Source organism: Antechinus flavipes, chromosome 3, assembly GCF_016432865.1.
Source record: "Antechinus flavipes isolate AdamAnt ecotype Samford, QLD, Australia chromosome 3, AdamAnt_v2, whole genome shotgun sequence".
Taxonomy (NCBI): domain Eukaryota; kingdom Metazoa; phylum Chordata; class Mammalia; order Dasyuromorphia; family Dasyuridae; genus Antechinus; species Antechinus flavipes.
In genome coordinates, this window is record NC_067400.1 from 576,348,101 (window position 1) to 576,366,835 (window position 18,735).

Sequence of the window (18,735 nt, forward strand, 5' to 3'; positions counted from 1 at the left end):
AACCCAGTGGTTTGGGACTGTCCCCCCGAGAGGTCACCAAGAGCGGTGTGCTGAGCCTGAAAGGGGTGAGCCCCCCAGAAATCCGTTTCCGAGTCTGTCGGAGGTTGTGAGGCTTCTTGCCGTCGTTGTTGTTGCTCCCCTCAAGTCCTCCTCGGATGGCTGGTCTGGGAGACAGCGGGGAGGGAACACAGCCGGGCCGGCCCGCCCAGCTGGAAATACTTAGGTCAGGAGCCCTGGAAAAAAGCACGTCTGGGGACCGGCCCAGCTAAGTTTGGCCGGGGTCATGGCGGGGAAGGCTGACCACTGGCAAGGAACTGTTTCGACGGCTGCAATGTATTAAATGCTGGCTGGGAAGGGCTGGGGGCGGGGAGGGGGAGGTGACCGCCCCCGAGGCATCACGGGGCCTTGGAATTTTGGCAGAAGTTGAATTTGGAGTCAGAACCGGGGTTCGGGTCCCGCCTCAGCTCCCTCCTCGCGGTGTAGCCTGGAGAAGTGACTCACAGGCTCTGCGTGTGTCAGAGAGGGGCTGACCAGGCTGGGCCGAGCCCCGGGGCCTCAAAACCAGGCGAGGCGGCTCTGGAGAGCTGCCCCCCAAGCCCAAGAACATCTCGCTCTAGGGTGTGAATGGGAAAGCGAGTCCCCTTCCGGCTGGGAGGCCCTTGCTGGGAGCTCCCGCGCGATGGGCTGTAACAATAATAAGAATAATACTGACAATTATAGAGCTCCGGCTATGGCCCGCCACCTGCTACCCGCTGTCCAGTTGCCGTCCCATCTGACCCCATAACCAGCTGGGACGCGGGTACTGTTGTTATCCCCATTTTACAGATGAAGCAGCTGAGACAAAGGGGCTAGTGACCCAGCTACGGGTCTCCAAGGCCGGATTGGACCCCCACATTCCCGAGCTCAGGCCCAGGCTCTGGGCCGTCTAGTTGCTGATGTAGCGTAATGTACCGTAGGAACAGCTGCACTTATTCGTAAGGAAGCGATTATTATTATTAGTCCAGGCTTATGATTTTATCATTACGGGGAAATCCCGCTGCAGAAGCTGCTGCTACTTAGCTACAGTGGTCTTGGAGAGAGGCCAGGTGAGCGGCCCCCAGCTGGGGTGGGTCCGAGGCAGGACCTTTGCCCCGAGCTCCCTGATTGCAGACACCTCCTGCTCCAGTCACTGCCAAGAGGGGTTTGTCAGCAGTAGCCGTCAGGCTTTCCTCCATCCATTTTTTCCCATTGATCCTACATGCAGCCATTTCCAGTTGTCTCGGACGTTTGCCTTGCCCCTGGACTCCAATGACCCTGGAGGAAAGACTGAGGCTGAGAACTCTGCCCAGCGCGTGTAAGTCAAGGCGTCGTCCCGCGATACCTTCAAGCCTCTGAGAACGAAGGGCGAACAACAATCCCGCATCTGGCTTCTTTTGTACATACTTACTTGCATGTTGTCCACGCCCCTTCCCATTAGATTGTAAACTCCTTGAGTGCGGGGATTGTCTCTTCTTTCTTTTTGTATCCCCAGAGCTTAGTATGATCTGGTGCTTGGCAGGAATATATATGTGTAATTAATGTATGTGTGTAATTAGCATATGTGTATGTAATTAACATGTGTATATATGCAATTAATGTACACGTGTAATCAGTATATATGGGTATAATTAATATGTGTATATATGCAATTAATGTACACGTGTAATTAGTATATGTGGGTGTAATTAATATGTGTATATATGCAATTAATGTACACGTGTAATTAGTATATGTGGGTGTAATTAATATGTGTATATATGCAATTAATGTACACGTGTAATTAGTATATGTGGGTGTAATTAATATGTGTATATATGCAATTAATGTACACGTGTAATTAGTATATGTGGGTGTAATTAATATGTGTATATATGCAATTAATGTACACGTGTAATTAGTATATGTGGGTGTAATTAATATGTGTATATATGCAATTAATGTACACGTGTAGTTAGTATATATGTATGTAATTAATGTGTGTACATGTGGAATTAATGTATATGTGTAATTAGCATGTATGTAATTAATATGTGTAATTAGTATATACACATGTAGTTATGTGTATATGCAATTAATGTATTGTGTAATTAATGTGTGTACATGTGGAATTAATGTATATGTGTAATCAGTATATATGGGTGTAATTAATATGTGTATATGTGTAATTAATGTATATGTGTAATTAGCATGTATGTAATTAATATGTGTAATTAGTATATATGTGTGTAATTAATGTGTGTATATGTGTAATTAGTATATATGTATGTAATTAATGTGTGTATATGTGTAATTAATGTATTGTATAATTAGTATATATGTGTGTAATTAATGTGTGTATATGTGTAATTAATGTATTGTATAATTAGTATATATGTATGTAATTAATATGTGTATATATGCAATTAATGTATTGTGGAATTGGTGTGTATGTGATTGGTATGTGTACATATGTGACTAATGTATATGTGTTTGTGTGCTTAGTACATATGCATGTCATTAGCGTGTATGTGTGTGTGTGTATGTTTAATTAGTAGTGTTGGGTACCTGTGATTTCACGGTTTAGGGAGCTCCTAGGGAAGCTCCCCCCACCGTTGAAGATCACTATTTACCACTTTTAGAGTTGCCCGGAGAGGGCGGTGACTTGTTCAGGGTCCCACGGTCGGCTGTATGTGTTTCTGGGGTGGGAACCACCCTGGCTGCCCCCTGACAATTACATCACAAACAATGGCTGTTTGAAGCCGCGAGGCGGGGCCGAAAGGAGCACCCGGGTTCTGTCTAGCCCTGCCCTCGCACCCGCTGGGTGTCCCGGCAGGCCGTTCACCCTCCTGCTGTCCCAAGCCCCCCTCTAAGGGTGAATTGCTAAGGTAACTGTCGCCTCCGTTATGATTTTCCTGCCGGGAGCTGGGAGCCACCAGGGCGGAGTCCGGCCTCTGGGGTACCCGGGGGGCTCCCGGTCCTGGCCCAGGAGCAGGCCGCCTCTGCAGTGCGGAGGATGCAGCATTCGGCCCCTGAAGGCGAGCGCCCTCCATCCCCCTCTCTGCCCCGACAGGCTCCCGCCATGGGCTGCGTGCCCTGCAAGGAGAAGGCTGGATCGGACGCCAAGCTTGAGGCCCTCCACGAGGACATTGCGAAAGGGGGGCAAGGCTATGGGGACCGCTACAGTCCCGAGCCAACCAGGGTCACCTCCTCGTCTCCCTCCCACGTGCCCAGCATCAGCCATTGCCCCCAGCAAATACTCAGCGGGTCGTCCTTCCTGACTGCCATCCCCCCCAAACCTGGAGGCATCGCAGGTCAGTGCTGGGGGAGAGGGGGCAGGAGGGTCACCCCCAAAGCTCTGGGTGCCTCCCGGCACTCCCATCGGCCCAGACCCCCCCCCGGGCCCGACTCACGTGGGCAGAGCTTGGGGCTCGGGCAGAGCTCGGGAGGAAGAGGAAGGGCCGAAGCTCCCAGCTTTGGGGGCCCCCACCCCCTGCCCTTGGGGAGCCTGGAATCTGAGAGGGACCCTGTGGGCTTTGGAGTCCCCACCATGTGAGGGAGGAAATGTGGGTGTCTGCTCTAGGAGGGCCCGGACCCGTATCCCAGAGCCAGAGAACGGGGTGGGGAGGGCCCCTGCGGGCCCTGGGAGTCACAGATGGGGAACAGAAGCACTGGGGCCTGCGGTTACCCAGAGAGGGTGCCCCGAGAGGGGAGAGGGCCCGGGGGAGGGGCCCTGTGGGGGGGCCTGGGGACCAGAGCAGGGGCGGTGAGGAGGGGAGGCCGCAGGCTCAGGGGCTAGAGGCCGGTGGGTCCCGGAAGCTGGGTGGGTCCCTGAGGTCGGTGGGTCCGGAGGCCGGGTGGGTCTCTGAGGCTGGTGGGTCCCTGAGGCCGGGTGGGTCCCTGAGGCCGGGTGGGTCCCTGAGGCCGGTAGGTCTCTGAGGCTGGTGGGTCCCTGAGGCCGGTGGGTCCCTGAGGCCGGTGGGTCCGGAGGCCTGGTGGGTCCCTGAGGCCGGTGGGTCTCTGAGGCTGGTGGGTCCGGAGGCCTGGTGGGTCCCTGAGGCTGGTGGGTCCCTGAGGCCGGTGGGTCTCTGAGGCCGGTGGGTCCGGAGGCCTGGTGGGTCCCTGAGGCCGGTGGGTCCCTGAGGCCGGTGGGTCTCTGAGGCTGGTGGGTCCCTGAGGCCGGTGGGTCCCTGAGGCCGGTGGGTCCCTGAGGCCGGTGGGTCTCTGAGGCCGGTGGGTCTCTGAGGCTGGTGGGTCCGGAGGCCTGGTGGGTCCCTGAGGCCGGTGGGTCTCTGAGGCTGGTGGGTCCCTGAGGCCGGTGGGTCCCTGAGGCCGGTGGGTCCCTGAGGCCGGTGGGTCTCTGAGGCCAGTGGGTCTCTGAGGCTGGTGGGTCCGGAGGCCTGGTGGGTCCCTGAGGCCGGTGGGTCTCTGAGGCTGGTGGGTCCCTGAGGCCGGTGGGTCCCTGAGGCCGGTAGGTCTCTGAGGCTGGTGGGTCTGGAGGCCGGGTGGGTCCCGGAGGCCTGGTGGGTCCTGGAAGCCGGGTGGGTCCCAGAGCCTGGCCACACTGTGCCTCCTCTCCTGCAGGGGCCGGGGTGACCCTCTTCGTGGCTCTTTATGGGTACGATGCCAGGACTGCCGATGACCTCACCTTCACCAAAGGAGAAAAATTCCACATCCTCAACAACACGTGAGTGAGCCGGGCGGCTGTGCCAGGGACAGAGCTTCCCCCGCAGCCCCTTCTCGGCCTGGGGAGAGCGGGGCACGGGTGGGGGGCTCGCCAACGTCGGCTGCTCGGACCACCCTCCATCAGCCCCTGGGCTCCAGCAGAGCCTGCCAGCCCCGGGCCCGACTCACGTGGGCAGAGCTTGGGGCTCGGGCAGAGCTCGGGAGGAAGAGGAAGGGCCAAAGCTCCCAGGTTTGGGGGACCCCACCCCCTGCCTTTGGGGAGCCTGGAATCTGAGAGGGACCCTGTGGGCTTTGGAGTCCCCACCATGTGAGGGAGGAAATGTGGGTGTCTGCTCTAGGAGGGCCCGGACCCGTATCCCAGAGCCAGAGAACGGGGTGGGGAGGGCCCCTGCGGGCCCTGGGAGTCACAGATGGGGAACAGAAGCACTGGGGCCTGCGGTTACCCAGAGAGGGTGCCCCGAGAGGGGAGAGGGCCCGGGGGAGGGGCCCTGTGGGGGGGCCTGGGGACCAGAGCAGGGGCGGTGAGGAGGGGAGGCCGCAGGCTCAGGGGCTAGAGGCCGGTGGGTCCGGAGGCCTGGTGGGTCCCTGAGGCCGGGTGGGTCTCTGAGGCTGGTGGGTCTGGAGGCCTGGTGGGTCCCTGAGGCCAGGTGGGTCCCCAAGGCCTGGTGGGTCTCGGAAGCTGGGTGGGTCCCTGAGGCCTGGTGGGTCCCGGAGGCCTGGTGGGTCCTGGAAGCTGGGTGGGTCCCTGAGGCCTGGTGGGTCCCGGAGGCCTGGTGGGTCCTGGAAGCCGGGTGGGTCCCCAAGGCCAGGTGGGTCCGGAGGCCTGGTGGGTCCCTGAGGCCGGTGGGTCTCTGAGGCCGGTGGGTCCGGAGGCCTGATGGGTCCCTGAGGCCAGTGGGTCCCTGAGGCTGGTGGGTCCCGGAGGCCTGGTGGGTCCCCAAGGCCAGGTGGGTCCCCGAGGCCTGGTGGGTCTCGGAAGCTGGGTGGGTCCCCAGGGCCGGGTGGGTCCCTGAGGCCTGGTGGGTCCCAGAGGCCGGGTGGGTCCCCAAGGCCAGGTGGGTCCCAGAGCCTGGCCACACTGTGCCTCCTCTCCTGCAGGGGCCGGGGTGACCCTCTTCGTGGCTCTTTATGGGTACGATGCCAGGACTGCCGATGACCTCACCTTCACCAAAGGAGAAAAATTCCACATCCTCAACAACACGTGAGTGAGCCGGGCGGCTGTGCCAGGGACAGAGCTTCCCCCGCAGCCCCTTCTCGGCCTGGGGAGAGCGGGGCACGGGTGGGGGGCTCGCCAACGTCGGCTGCTCGGACCGCCCTCCATCAGCCCCTGGGCTCCAGCAGAGCCTGCCAGCCCCGCGCCCCATTTCTCCTGTCTGGAGAGCGGGCAGAGCGGGACAGCTGCTCAGCCCGCCCTTCCATCTGTCCTTGCAGCGAGGGCGACTGGTGGGAGGCCAGATCCCTGAGCTCCGGACGCACTGGATACATCCCCAGCAACTATGTGGCTCCTGTGAACTCCATCCAGGCAGAAGAGTGAGTGAGGGCTCTGGGCCTGTTCCAGGCCGGAACGTGCGACCCGGGGGGCGGGGGTCTGGCTTCCTGGGACTGCCCAGCTGCCCGGCCCTCCTTATTGTCCTGGAGGGGCTGGGGGGGAGGCATGTGGGCTTAGAGGGGTGGGAAGGAGCACGCTGTCCCTGCACTCAGCAAACTTCCCATCTAGCTGGGGAGACAGGGCACACCAGGGTTTTCTTTATGACATCTGAAATCATTGTGTACTCAGCCTTCGCAGCTCTGACATTCTGTCATCTGTCTCTGTACTTCCAGCTCTGAGATCCCGTGTTCTAAGGGCCCTCCCAGCTCTGACATCCTGGGTTCTAAGGGCCCTCCCAGCTCTGACATCCCGTGTTCTAAGTGCCCTCCCGGCTCTGATCTCCTGGGTTCTAAGACCCCTCCCAGCTCTGATCTCCTGAGTTCTAAGGGCCCTCCCAGCTCTGACCTCCTGGGTTCTAAGGGCCCTCCCAATTCTGACCTCCCGGGTTCTAAGGGCCCTCCCAGCTCTGACCTCCTGGGTTCTAAGGGCCCTCCCAGCTCTGACCTCCTGGGTTCTAAGGGCCCTCCCAGCTCTGACCTCCTGGGTTCTAAGGGCCCTCCCAGCTCTGACCTCCTGGGTTCTAAGGGCCCTCCCAATTCTGACCTCCCGGGTTCTAAGGGCCCTCCCAGCTCTGACCTCCTGGGTTCTAAGGGCCCTCCCAGCTCTGACCTCCTGGGTTCTAAGGGCCCTCCCAGCTCTGACCTCCTGGGTTCTAAGGGCCCTCCCAGCTCTGACCTCCTGGGCTCTAAGGCCTCTCCCAGCTCTGACATCCTGGGTTCTAAGGGCCCTCCCAGCTCTGACCTCCTGGGCTCTAAGGCCTCTCCCACCTCTGACATCCTGGGTTCTAAGGGCCCTCCCAGCTCTGACCTCCTGGGTTCTAAGGGCCCTCCCAGTTCTGACCTCCTGTGTTCTAAGGGCCCTCCCAGCTCTGACCTCCTGGGTTCTAAGGGCCCTCCCAGCTCTGACATCCTGGGTTCTAAGGGCCCTCCCAGCTCTGACATCCCGTGTTCTAAGTGCCCTCCCGGCTCTGACCTCCCGGGTTCTAAGGGCCCTCCCAGCTCTGACATCCTGGGTTCTAAGGGCCCTCCCAGCTCTGACATCCTGGGTTCTAAGGGCCCTCCCAGCTCTGACATTCTGGGTTCTAAGGGCCCTCCCAGCTCTGACATCCTGGGTTCTAAGGGCCCTCCCGGCTCTGATCTCCTGGGTTCTAAGGGCCCTCCCACTCTGACCTCCTGGGTTCTAAGGGCCCTCCCAGCTCTGACTCCCTGGGTTCTAAGGGCCCTCCCAGCTCTGACTCCCTGGGTTCTAAGGGCCCTCCCAGTTCTGACCTCCTGGGTTCTAAGGGCCCTCCCAGCTCTGACATCCTGGGTTCTAAAGGCCCTCCCAGCTCTGACCTCCTGGGTTCTAAGGCCCCTCCCAGCTGTGACCTCCTGGGTTCTAAAGGCCCTCCCAGCTCTGACCTCCTGGGTTCTAAGGCCTCCCAGCTCTGACTCCCTGGGTTCTAAGGCCCCTCCCAGCTGTGACCTCCTGGGTTCTAAGGGCCCTCCCAGCTCTGACATCCTGGGTTCTAAGGGCCCTCCCAGCTCTGACATCCTGGGTTCTAAGAGCCCTCCCGGCTCTGATCTCCTGGGTTCTAAGGGCCCTCCCACTCTGACCTCCTGGGTTCTAAGGGCCCTCCCAGCTCTGACTCCCTGGGTTCTAAGGGCCCTCCCAGCTCTGACTCCCTGGGTTCTAAGGGCCCTCCCAGTTCTGACCTCCTGTGTTCTAAGGCCTCTCCCAGCTCTGACATCCTGGGTTCTAAGGGCCCTCCCAGCTCTGACCTCCTGGGTTCTAAGGGCCCTCCCAGCTCTGACCTCCTGGGTTCTAAGGGCCCTCCCACTCTGACCTCCTGGGTTCTAAGGGCCCTCCCAGCTCTGATCTCCTGGGTTCTAAGGGCCCTCCCAGCTCTGACATCCTGGGTTCTAAGGGCCCTCCCAGCTCTGACATTCTGGGTTCTAAGGGCCCTCCCAGCTCTGACATCCTGGGTTCTAAGGGCCCTCCCGGCTCTGACCTCCTGGGTTCTAAGGGCCCTCCCAGCTCTGACCTCCTGGGTTCTAAGGGCCCTCCCAGCTCTGACCTCCTGGGTTCTAAGGGCCCTCCCAGCTCTGACATCCTGGGTTCTAAGGGCCCTCCCGGCTCTGACCTCCTGGGTTCTAAGGGCCCTCCCATCTGACCTCCTGGGTTCTAAGGGCCCTCCCAGTTCTGACCTCCTGTGTTCTAAGGCCTCTCCCAGCTCTGACATCCTGGGTTCTAAGGGCCCTCCCACCTCTGACATCCTGGGTTCTAAGGGCCCTCCCAGCTCTGACCTCCTGGGTTCTAAGGGCCCTCCCAGCTCTGACCTCCTGGGTTCTGAGGACCCCTGCATCCCTGACATCCTGTGATAAGGAACAATACTAACATGATTGGGCCATGTGCGGTTCCTACCCACAGGCAGTGAATGCTGTTACAATTCGGAAGAAGAGATTTGGTTGCACGGGAGGGAGGCGAGGGCTGGCAATAGGGGAAGGAGCCCGGGCAGAGCTTCCCGGAGAATGTGGGACATGAGCTGCATCCTGAAAGGTTTAGAGAGTTGGAGGGAAGCATTCTAGGTGGGGAACAAAGGGCAGGGAAGCATCTAGAATGCTCAGGGAGTGGTGAGTAATCTGTTTTGTCTGGAGCACTGGCTATGTGAGGGGGGCGTCTGGCTGCAAAGGCGGTGGAAGCCAGATCGGGGAGGGCCTGGAAAGCTAAACTCGGAAGGTTGCAGAATAGGCTGCAGGCAGCAAGGAGCTATTGAAGGTGTCTGAGCAGAGAGTGATGCAATCAGAGCTGGGTCTGGAGAAAAAAGCAGTCTGTTCTGCCTGAGAGATTCAAGGGGGGAAGACTGAAGGCACTTAAGAAGCTATTACTGCAGGCTAGGCGAGAGATGATGAGAGCTTGAACTACAATGGTCACCGTGGGAACAGGGAGGACAAGAGGGAAACTCGCGATTGGAGAAACTCAGCGAGGAAGATTCCGCAGAGCCTGGGGATGCTCTCGGATCAGTGGAGCAGTGGATACTTAGGAAGCACCTACTGTGTGCCGGGGGCAGCTGGGGGGTGCGGTGGACAGAGGGATTTGGAAGCAGGAAAGATGAATTCAAATCTGGCCTCAGACGCCGCCTGTCTGGGCAAGGCATTTTGTCTCAGTTTCCTCCAAACGAGCCGGAGAAGAACACCGCAAACCTTTGCCAAGAAAAGCCCAGATGGGGTCACAAAGTGGCTGAACAATAAAACATCATGTGCTAGTTACTGGGCCAAGCGCCGGAGGAACAAAAAGCAGCAAAAGCATCCTCACCACTCAGGGATGTAATGGGGGGAAGGAAGGGGTAAAGCGAGAGACAGCCTGGGCTCCTGAGGCTGGAAAACTGGCAGGGGGGAGACCGTTGAGAGAACAGGGATGTTCTAGGGGGGGGGGATTATGAGACAGATGATAGAAGCCTGACAATAGGGGGAGACTTGTAGCCAGCCTGTTGGAGACGCAGGGGGTCAGGGAGGAAATGATCCATCCAGAGGGGGTGGCTGGAGTCCCGGAATGGAGCCATGGTGGCTGCTGGTAGGAGAAGCCCCTTCCTCCATTCTCTGTTCCAGCCACGTTGACCCGCTCACTCTTTATGTAACCCACTCCACCTCCACAGTGCAGAGTCTCCAGCTCCATCCAAAGCGCGGCCCAGGTATCCTTCCCACACAGGTCTTTCCCTGATCCCCCTCCCACATCTCTCCTCGCTCCCTTTTGAAATTATTTTGAATCCACTTTATACTCACTTGTGTACGTGTCACATCAACCTCCTCCCTCCAAAAGACTGATGTATTATATAAACTCGGGGAGAGAGAGAGCTGTTGATCAAAAAGGCAATGGAAGCTCAGGCTGCGTTAAGGGAGGGTCCAGAAGGGAAGAGATCAAGACGGCCGGCCTTGGTCTCAGGAAGGAGCGTTCTGTTCTGTTCTGGAATCCATAGTTTAGGACCTTGAGGAGCTGGAGGAGAGAGAGACTAATCTAGCTCTTAGGGATCGGGGAGACGTTGCTCCCGGCGCTTCCTGTCTGATGGAGGAGACAGTACAGAAATAAATTTAAAACACAGCAGAGTGGGAAGAACATAGCCAAGGGATGAAGGAATGAATGAACAAAGGAAAAGGCATTTATTAAGTGTTTATTATGTGCTAAGATGTATGCTAAGAACCGGAGATACCAATAGAAAAAAAAACCAGACATTTTCCAGGGTTCAAGATACTAACACTCTAATTGTGGGAGGCAGTATATGAAAGGAAACTTCAGCTGTAAGGTACCAGAAAGGGTGTCTCTGGGGGAAGCTACAGGTGGGTGGCAAAGCCCTAAGGGTGAATCCAGAAAGGCTTCCTGGAGGAGGCGGTCATTCCTGACTGGAGAGAAAGGAGAAAGTTAGGTGAGAGCTCCAGGAGATCAGTGAGGAGGCAGTGAATGCATCCCCCAACCAGCATGAGGAGGGGTCTGAAGATAGATCAAAATCAGTGAAAGAGTTTTAACATGATGTTTAACCTGAAAAAGAGAAGGGATGATTGCCCTCTTCAAGCATTAGCAGGACTGTTGTGAGAAAAGATTGGACTTGAGAGAAAACTCACCTAAGAGTAATTTTTTTAAAAAGTGGATTGGGATAATAGGAAAGCCTTGGGTTCTGTCCAGAGGAGAATGGAATAGTGACTTGTTGAGGAATGCTAATTCTAATAGAAATGGATCCCTGCACTCAGCTTATTGATTTAGAAAACTACAAATTAACATCATCTGTGTTGAGTTGCGTTCTTATATTTTCTGTTAAAACATGTCCCAATTTCATTTTGATCTGCTTCTGGCTATACTGGGGAGTTTCTTTTTTCAATAGTATTTTATTTTTCTAAATACATGTAAAGATAGTTTTCAACATTCATTTTTGTAAGGCTGTGCTCCAGATTTTTCTATCTCTCTCCCTTACCTCCCCCCTCCTCAAGAAGCAAGCCGTCTGATGTAGGTTAAATATGTGCAATTCTAGGCACTTGAGAGTTTCACAGGAGTGTGTAGCTGCCTGTGGGCCTTGAATTTGATATCTCTGCTCCGAGCCCATCTTCCATCAGGTACCAGGTGGAGCTCTGAGAGTCTGTAATCCCATAACTGAAAATCTCTCAGATCTCCCTTCTAAATCCTTGATCCTTAACAATGAGATGGTTGAGGCAGTGGTTTCAATACCTGTGACTGCTCCAGGTATTGCTCCATCCTCCCTGGGGCCTTCCTCACTTGGTCCTGTGTGGGCCTTCCCTTTTCCCCAGGTGGTACTTTGGGAAAATAAGTCGAAAGGAGGCTGAAAGGCAGCTGCTGGGCCCCAGCAACCCTCGAGGAACCTTTCTTATCCGGGAAAGCGAGACTACTCAAGGTGGGAGGCGTGGGGAGCGGGTGGGGTGTGGTGGAAGGGATGGAATCGAACCTCTGGGAAGCCCCTCACCCCTTGGTGTCCCTCTGATGGAGGGAAGAAGGCAAATGTTTATTTCAGCCTCCTCTCCTCCTTCCCTCTCTGCCCTTACCCCTCTAGGGGCCTATTCTCTGTCCATGAGGGACTGGGATGAGAATAAAGGGGACCACATAAAACATTACAAGATCCGTAAACTGGACAATGGCGGGTATTACATCACCACGCGGGCCCAGTTTGAGTCCGTCCAGAAGTTGGTGGAGCACTACACCGGTGAGTAAATGTGGTTATGGGATGGAGTGCAGGGAGGACCTACTGTAAGGGGGTTGCGGAAGAGAGACCCTCACCCTCGCGCCCCTTAAAGTAGATCTGCTAGATCTAGAAGAGGGACCCTCACCTCCCACCCCAAAACTCTGACCGATGTAGGATTTCTCCTTCCTTGCGCCTGATGAGGGCTAGGGGATCTAGACTTCTGATCTAATTTATATAGAGAATGTCTAGTGCGGAAACTACCTCTCCTAGTGCAGATTAACAATATTTATCATTTAAAAATTTTTTTATTAAAGCTTTTTATTTACTAGCAATTTAAGGTTTTAGGGAGTTTTTTCAATCACAAGAGTCATTGACTCATCCAGGGTCGCAGAGTCAGAGTGAGTCAGAAGCGGATTTGAACAAAACTCTTCTTACTCCAAGCTAGTCACTATATCACCTGACCTTGCATACAGCAGGGACTTAATCAGTGGCTATTCAGTGAAGGAATGATTAACCACCATAGTCCTCGGCCAGTGGGGACCCAGAAGCTGGGGTCCTCCACCTTGCTCATTTTCTCTCCTGTGATCTTCTAGAAGTCAACGACGGACTTTGTTACCTCCTCACGAAGCCTTGTGTTGTCATGAAACCAGGAACCCTGGGCTTGGGTAAAGACGCCTGGGAGATCAGCAGAGACTCCATCACCTTGGACAAAAAACTGGGCATGGGCTGCTTCGGGGATGTGTGGATGGGTACGAAGGCGTCCCTTTGAGCAGGGAAAGCTCGAAGGTCCTGTGGGAGGTGGGGACCCCATGGGGAGGCTAGTTCTGGGTGCAGGGAGTGAGTGGTAGAGGGGCGTGGACTGGGGATGGGTGAGGAGGTTTAGTGGGCAATATTGGAACCCAGAACTGGGGGGTGCTTAGGGTAATAGAATGTCAGAGCTGGAAAGGAGCTTAGAATACATAGTGCACAGTATTCAGTACAAAGAACCCAGGTCAGAGCTGGGAGGGCCCTTAGAACCCAGGAGGTCAGAGCTGGAAAGGCCTTAGAACCCAGGATGTCAGAGCTGGGAGGGCCCTTAGAACCCGGGATGTCAGAGCTGGGAGGGCCCTTAGAACATGGGATGTCAGAGTTGGGAGGCCCCTTAGAACATGGGATGTCAGATCTGGGAGAGCCCTTAGAACCCGGGATGTCAGAGCTGGGAGGGCCCTTAGAACATGGGATGTCGGAGTTGGGAGGCCCCTTAGAACATGGAATGTTAGAGCTGGGAGAGCCCTTAGAACCCAGGATGTCAGAGCTGGGAGGGCCCTTAGAACCTGAGATGTCAGAACTGGGAGGGACTTTAAAGTATAACATGTCAGAATTGGGAGGGACTTTAGAACATAGAATGTGAAAGCTGGAAGGATCCTCAGTACATAGAACACAGAAAGAGCTGGAAAAGATTTTAGAACATAGAATGTCAGAGCTAGAACATAGACTAGAGGTCCTCAAACTATGCCTGAGGGCCAGATGCGGCAGCTGAGGACGATTATCCCCCTCACCCAGGGCTATGGAGTTTCTTTATTTAAAGGCCCACAGAACAAAGTTTTGGTTTTTACTAGTCTGGCCCTCCAGCAGTCTGAGGGACAGTGAAGTGGCCCCTGTTTGAGGACCCCTGACATAGACGATCAGAGCTGGAAGGGACTTTAGAACAGAGAATGTCAGAGCTAGAACACAGACCTTAGAACAGACTGCCAGAGGTGGAAAGGATTTTAGAACTAAGATGTCAGACCAAGGAGGGCCCTGAGCACATAGTGCAGCAGGGCGGGACTGTTTATGAAGGGAAACGTTGTGCTGGCAGAAGAGCCCACCACTTTGCACAGCCATTTGGGGGGCTGCAGGCTGCCCCGCCTCTGGGCCCCTCCCCTCCCCCACGCCCCTCCCCTCTCCCCCCGTTGGCAGGCACTTGGAACGGCTGCACCAAGGTGGCCGTGAAGACCCTGAAGCCGGGCACGATGTCTGCGCCGGCCTTCCTGGAGGAGGCCCAGATCATGAAGCGGCTGCGCCACGACAAGCTGGTGCAGCTGTACGCCGTGGTGTCGGAGGAGCCCATCTACATCATCACGGAGTACATGAGCCACGGTGAGTGGGAGCTGGCCGGCGGGGCAGGGTGCTGGAGCCGGACTCGGGGACTCGGGAGGTAACTGAGGCCTGGTTCCCCCCTAGGGAGTCTGCTGGAATTCCTCAAGGAGGGGGAAGGCCGCGACCTGACTCTGCCCTACCTAGTAGACATGGCGGCCCAGGTAAGGGGTGGGGGTGGGTTTTAGCCCCCTGTGGGGTTTTGGTCCCACCCCTGCACCCCCTAAGGTGGCTTCTGTGGTATCCAGGTGGCCGCAGGGATGGCGTACATGGAGCTCATGAATTACATTCACCGAGACCTGCGGGCAGCCAACATCCTGGTGGGGGACAGACTAGTGTGCAAGGTCGCCGACTTTGGGCTGGCCCGGCTCATTGAGGATAATGAGTACAACCCCCGCCAAGGTGCCCCCGTCTGTTCCCCAGGCCCAGAACCCCCCCACGCCCCCATAACCTTTCTCCTCACTCCCCGTGATCCCCATGCTCCCAGTGCTCCCTATGTTCCTAGTGCTCCCAGTGCTCTCAGTGCTCCCCGTGCTCCCCTTAGGGGGGCTCCTTGGGCCTGCCATTCTCCTCTTGGGCTTCTTCACTCTTGCTTTCTTCCCTCAAGGTGCCAAATTTCCCATCAAGTGGACAGCTCCAGAGGCCGCGCTCTTTGGCAGGTTCACCATCAAGTCGGATGTCTGGTCTTTTGGGATCCTGCTCACGGAACTCATCACCAAGGGCCGGGTCCCCTACCCAGGTACCCCTCAGGGCCTTGGGGAGGCAGTGAGAGCCGAGGGTGCGAATTAGGGAGTGAGGAAGGGCTTCTCTTCTGCCCTTAAGGCAGGCTCGGACCATGGCTAGAGACCTAGCAGATGTTTTCTGATCTAACTTCCCCGATCCTACCAACCTCACATAGGAGAATGATAATATCTCAAGAAGTTGAATAGTTTTCGAAACATCTCCTGCTTCTTCAATGATCCTCATACGACATGATTGCACAGCCCTTCCCCATCCCACCGTTATCCTTCTGACTCTCCAGCTTATCAACCTCCTTCTTCAACTGTGGTCCCCAGGGCTAAAGACGATATTCCCCCTTCGGTCTAAAGATTCTGAAGGATGGATAATATGTCTATCTCCTCCCTTATTTCAGGAAGTTCTGCCTCTCTTAAAGCAGCAGAAGATCCCATTTGTTGTTTTCTGGCTGCTACAACCTACAATCAACTCATCTTGATTTTAACCCTATAATCTAATACCCATAGATCTTTTTTCCCCTTTCTTACCCTTCCTTCCTTCCTCCTTTCCTCCCTTCTTTCCTTCCTCCCTTCCTCCCTTCCTCCCTTCCTCCCTTCTTCCTTTCTTCCCTCCTTCCCTCCCTCCCTCCCTTCCTTCCTTCCTTCCTTCCTTCCTTCCTTCCTTCCTTCCTTCCTTCCTTCCTTCCTTCCTCCTTTCTCCCTTTTTTCCTTCCTTCCTTCCTTCCGCAATTGGTATTAAGTGACTTGCCGAGGGTGACACAGCTAGGAAGTGTTAAGTGTCTGAGGTCACATTTAAACTCAGGTCCTCCTGACTTCAGGGCTGGTGCTCTATCCACTGCACCAACTAGTTGCTCTTTTTCTTTTTCTTTTTAAGACAAACTACTATTTAATTATGCTTTTCCAATCCTGAAACTGGGAAATTGATTTTTGATATGCAAGTATAAGGCTATCCTTTTATCCTTATAGAATTTCATTTATCCTTATAGAATTTCCATTTATCCTTATAGAATTTCATCATATTAGATGTGCCTTTATACTCTAGCCCAGAAAAGTCTTTTAAGATTTGTTTTGTATGGGATCCAATGTATTAGCTATCCTGTCCAGAAGAATGGAATCTGCAATTTTGATGTTGTTATCTATGCCTTTTTTGTAAGTTATTTGTAAAAATGTTCAATAGCACAGGGCCCAAAATAGATCCTTGGGGCACTCCATTGGAGATTTCCTGCACATCCATATGGAACTATTAGCAACAATTCGGAATCTAACCCTTCAACTGATTCTGAATCTATCTCGTTGTATTACTATCTTTTTGTTGTCTAGTAATTTTTTTAATCCTTTTTGATTGAAATCCAACTCTTTGTGACCCCATTTGGGGTTTCCTTGGCAAAGGTACTGGAGTAGTTTGCCATTTCCTTCTCCTACTCATTTGACAGATGAGGAAACTGAGGTAAATAGGGTTAAATGTCTCCCTAGGATCACACAACTAGTAAGTGGCTGAGGCTGGATTGGAACTCAGAAAGTCAAAAAGTCAGGAAGACCATTTCCTGACTCCAGGCCTGGGAGTCTTTCCACTGTATCACTTAACTGCTTTTCCCATCATATTGACAGGGAACCACTAGCAAAATCTGATTCTGATTGGTTGGCCACAAATACATCCCAGGCCAAGCCCCATTTAATGATTGACTCAGATTTAATGTAAATAGCAGTCATTTCTACTTTGGCCAGAAGGGCAGAGGATCTTCCTCTGACAGATTGATTGATTTATTTAGATTTTTTTTGATTAGGTGAAAGAGAACATTCTTTGCCTCAGTTGTTCCCTAGCCTTAATCACGAATGGGTACAGCCTCAGTCAAACTGAGATCTGTTGAAGAGGTTGGCTTAAAAAGGCCGATTTCTCCCACTGCATCCAGGGCCATCTCCAGTCATTCTGATCTACATCTGCCCATTGGCCCCAGATGGCTCTGGAGGAGAAGTGAGGCAGGTGACCTTGCACAGCCCTCCATCCCTCAAATTAATTCACTTACATGTCATAGAAACATCCTGATGTCATGGTTCAACAACAAATCTAACTACCTGATTAGGAACTTATCTCACTGAATCTAGCCTAGCATAAACTACTTTTTTCAAAAGCTTTGTCAAAATCTAGGTAAGCTATATATCCCCAGCATTCTTCTCATCTTTTGATTCAGTAACCTTGTCAGGAGGTGATAAGGATATTTTTTGCATGCATTTGTGTGCATTGCCTATTCTTGATCAATCTCCAAATTAGATCATATTGTAAAAAGCATGTAGTACAATGTCTGACATAGGCACTCTATAAATGCTTATTCCTTTTCCTCTTCCTCCATCCCTCTGCTGGTCTTGATCAAGTTGCAAATGAGATCATATTTGTAAAAAGCATGTAGTACAATACCTGGCACACAGTAGGCACTCTATAAATGCTTATTCCCTTTCCTCTTCCCCCATCCCTCTGCTGGTTCTTTTGGTGTTGCTGCTTCCCTTTCTAGAAGCAAACCAACCATCTCTTTAATGACCCATTCCAGAATTTCCAGAAGAGTTTAAGTCAGGATCACTGATCTCTCATTCCAGATTCTTTTTTGAAAATTGGGGGAACATCTGCCCTTCTCCAGCCTCGGGCTCCTGCTTCCATTTTCCAAGATCTTGCAGACATTGTGTCTGTCTGTCCTCCAGTTAGCTCAGGAGCAGAATGTTGCTCTTCTAGAGCAGGAGACTTGAATGCATTTAAGGACAGACACTCGGTGTTCTTTTCATTTCTTCCTTCTTATCTTGCGGGCCAATTCCCTGTTAGCTCTGTAATCAGTAGCTGCGCCATGTTATGAATACAGAGTCTAACTGTAATGAATGCTCCCTCCCTGCACCACCAAGGCCCCGAACTTTTCCGAGTTTGAGGGAGGGGACGAGGCTTTCCCTCCCCCAGCTGAATTCTCTCTTGCCGTTCCTTCTCCCAGGCATGAATAACCGGGAGGTGTTGGAGCAGGTGGAACGGGGTTACCGAATGCAGTGCCCTCCCGGATGCCCGCCGTCTCTGTATGAGGTCATGGAACAGTCCTGGCGGCAGGTCCCGGAGGAGAGGCCGACTTTTGAATACCTCCAGTCCTTCCTTGAGGACTACTTCACCTCCACGGAGCCCCAGTACCAGCCAGGGGACGAGTCCTAGCCCATGGAGCGCCGGGCACCCTGAGCCCTGCCCACCAGGGCTCTCCTCCTGAGCCCTTTCCCTGCCCTTGGCAGCTCCATTCCAGGGCCTGGCTGGGGAACAGGTCCGGGACCTTCTCCATCCCTACTTCTACTCCAGGTCCAACTGCCCTGAAAAGGATGCACTTGAACGGCCTCCGACTTTCTCTTCTTAATCTTCAGGTTTCACTAGTGCATCCTCAGCCTTCCCAAGTCTTAAGGTCCATCCTTGGTACTCCAGATCCCGCTGCTCTGACCTTATTATTTATGAAGCCATTCTCCCTCCTTTTCCTGAGCCCTAACAATCCTCTCTGGATACCTGCCCACCCCCCCCCCCAGGCCCTTTCCTCTTATTTGTCCTTCCCCCTCTTGTGGCCCCCATCTCTGTCCCCTCCAGGTTCTTTCTGCCTCTTTTGCTGCTGTACCTAGAACTGGAGGCGGGGTGGGAGGAGGACCATACTCTATTGCCTGTGTGTTTATTTTTTAATCAATTCTGTAAATAAAGAAAAAATTGTCTCTCATGTGAGATACTCTTTGCTTAGGGAAACCAGTGGAAGGGAATGGAGATTAAGGAGCAGGACCAGGTAGCGCCCCCTCGGATTGGAGCAGAGCATGCTGGGGGAGGACTGGGAGAGCAGGGCTGGGACGCCATCGGAGTGGGACCGGGGAAGGTTATATTAGCCTTACGTCCTGCCACACTC

General features: G+C 54.2%; 1 protein-coding gene across 3 annotated transcripts in view; it reads left to right on the top strand.

Annotated features, from left to right (window-relative positions):
- The window catches only part of FGR (FGR proto-oncogene, Src family tyrosine kinase), a 20,048-nt gene extending 1,493 nt beyond the window's left edge, over positions 1-18,555 (top strand). Inside the window, exons 1-12 of one of the 3 annotated variants that reach the window (XM_051988066.1) lie at positions 995-1,333; positions 3,068-3,308; positions 4,579-4,681; positions 6,112-6,210; positions 11,602-11,705; positions 11,862-12,011; positions 12,584-12,739; positions 13,929-14,108; positions 14,193-14,269; positions 14,354-14,507; positions 14,713-14,844; positions 17,809-18,555. In XM_051988066.1, coding sequence (XP_051844026.1) covers positions 3,077-3,308; positions 4,579-4,681; positions 6,112-6,210; positions 11,602-11,705; positions 11,862-12,011; positions 12,584-12,739; positions 13,929-14,108; positions 14,193-14,269; positions 14,354-14,507; positions 14,713-14,844; positions 17,809-18,017 — 1,596 coding nt within the window. In that variant the 5' untranslated portion in view covers positions 995-1,333; positions 3,068-3,076 and the 3' untranslated portion in view covers positions 18,018-18,555. Of the gene's footprint in view, positions 1-994; positions 1,334-3,067; positions 3,309-4,578; positions 4,682-5,778; positions 5,882-6,111; positions 6,211-11,601; positions 11,706-11,861; positions 12,012-12,583; positions 12,740-13,928; positions 14,109-14,192; positions 14,270-14,353; positions 14,508-14,712; positions 14,845-17,808 lie in introns of those variants that run through there. The other 2 variants (XM_051988064.1, XM_051988065.1) reach the window with 2 other exon arrangements.
- Positions 18,556-18,735: the final 180 nt, after the last annotated feature.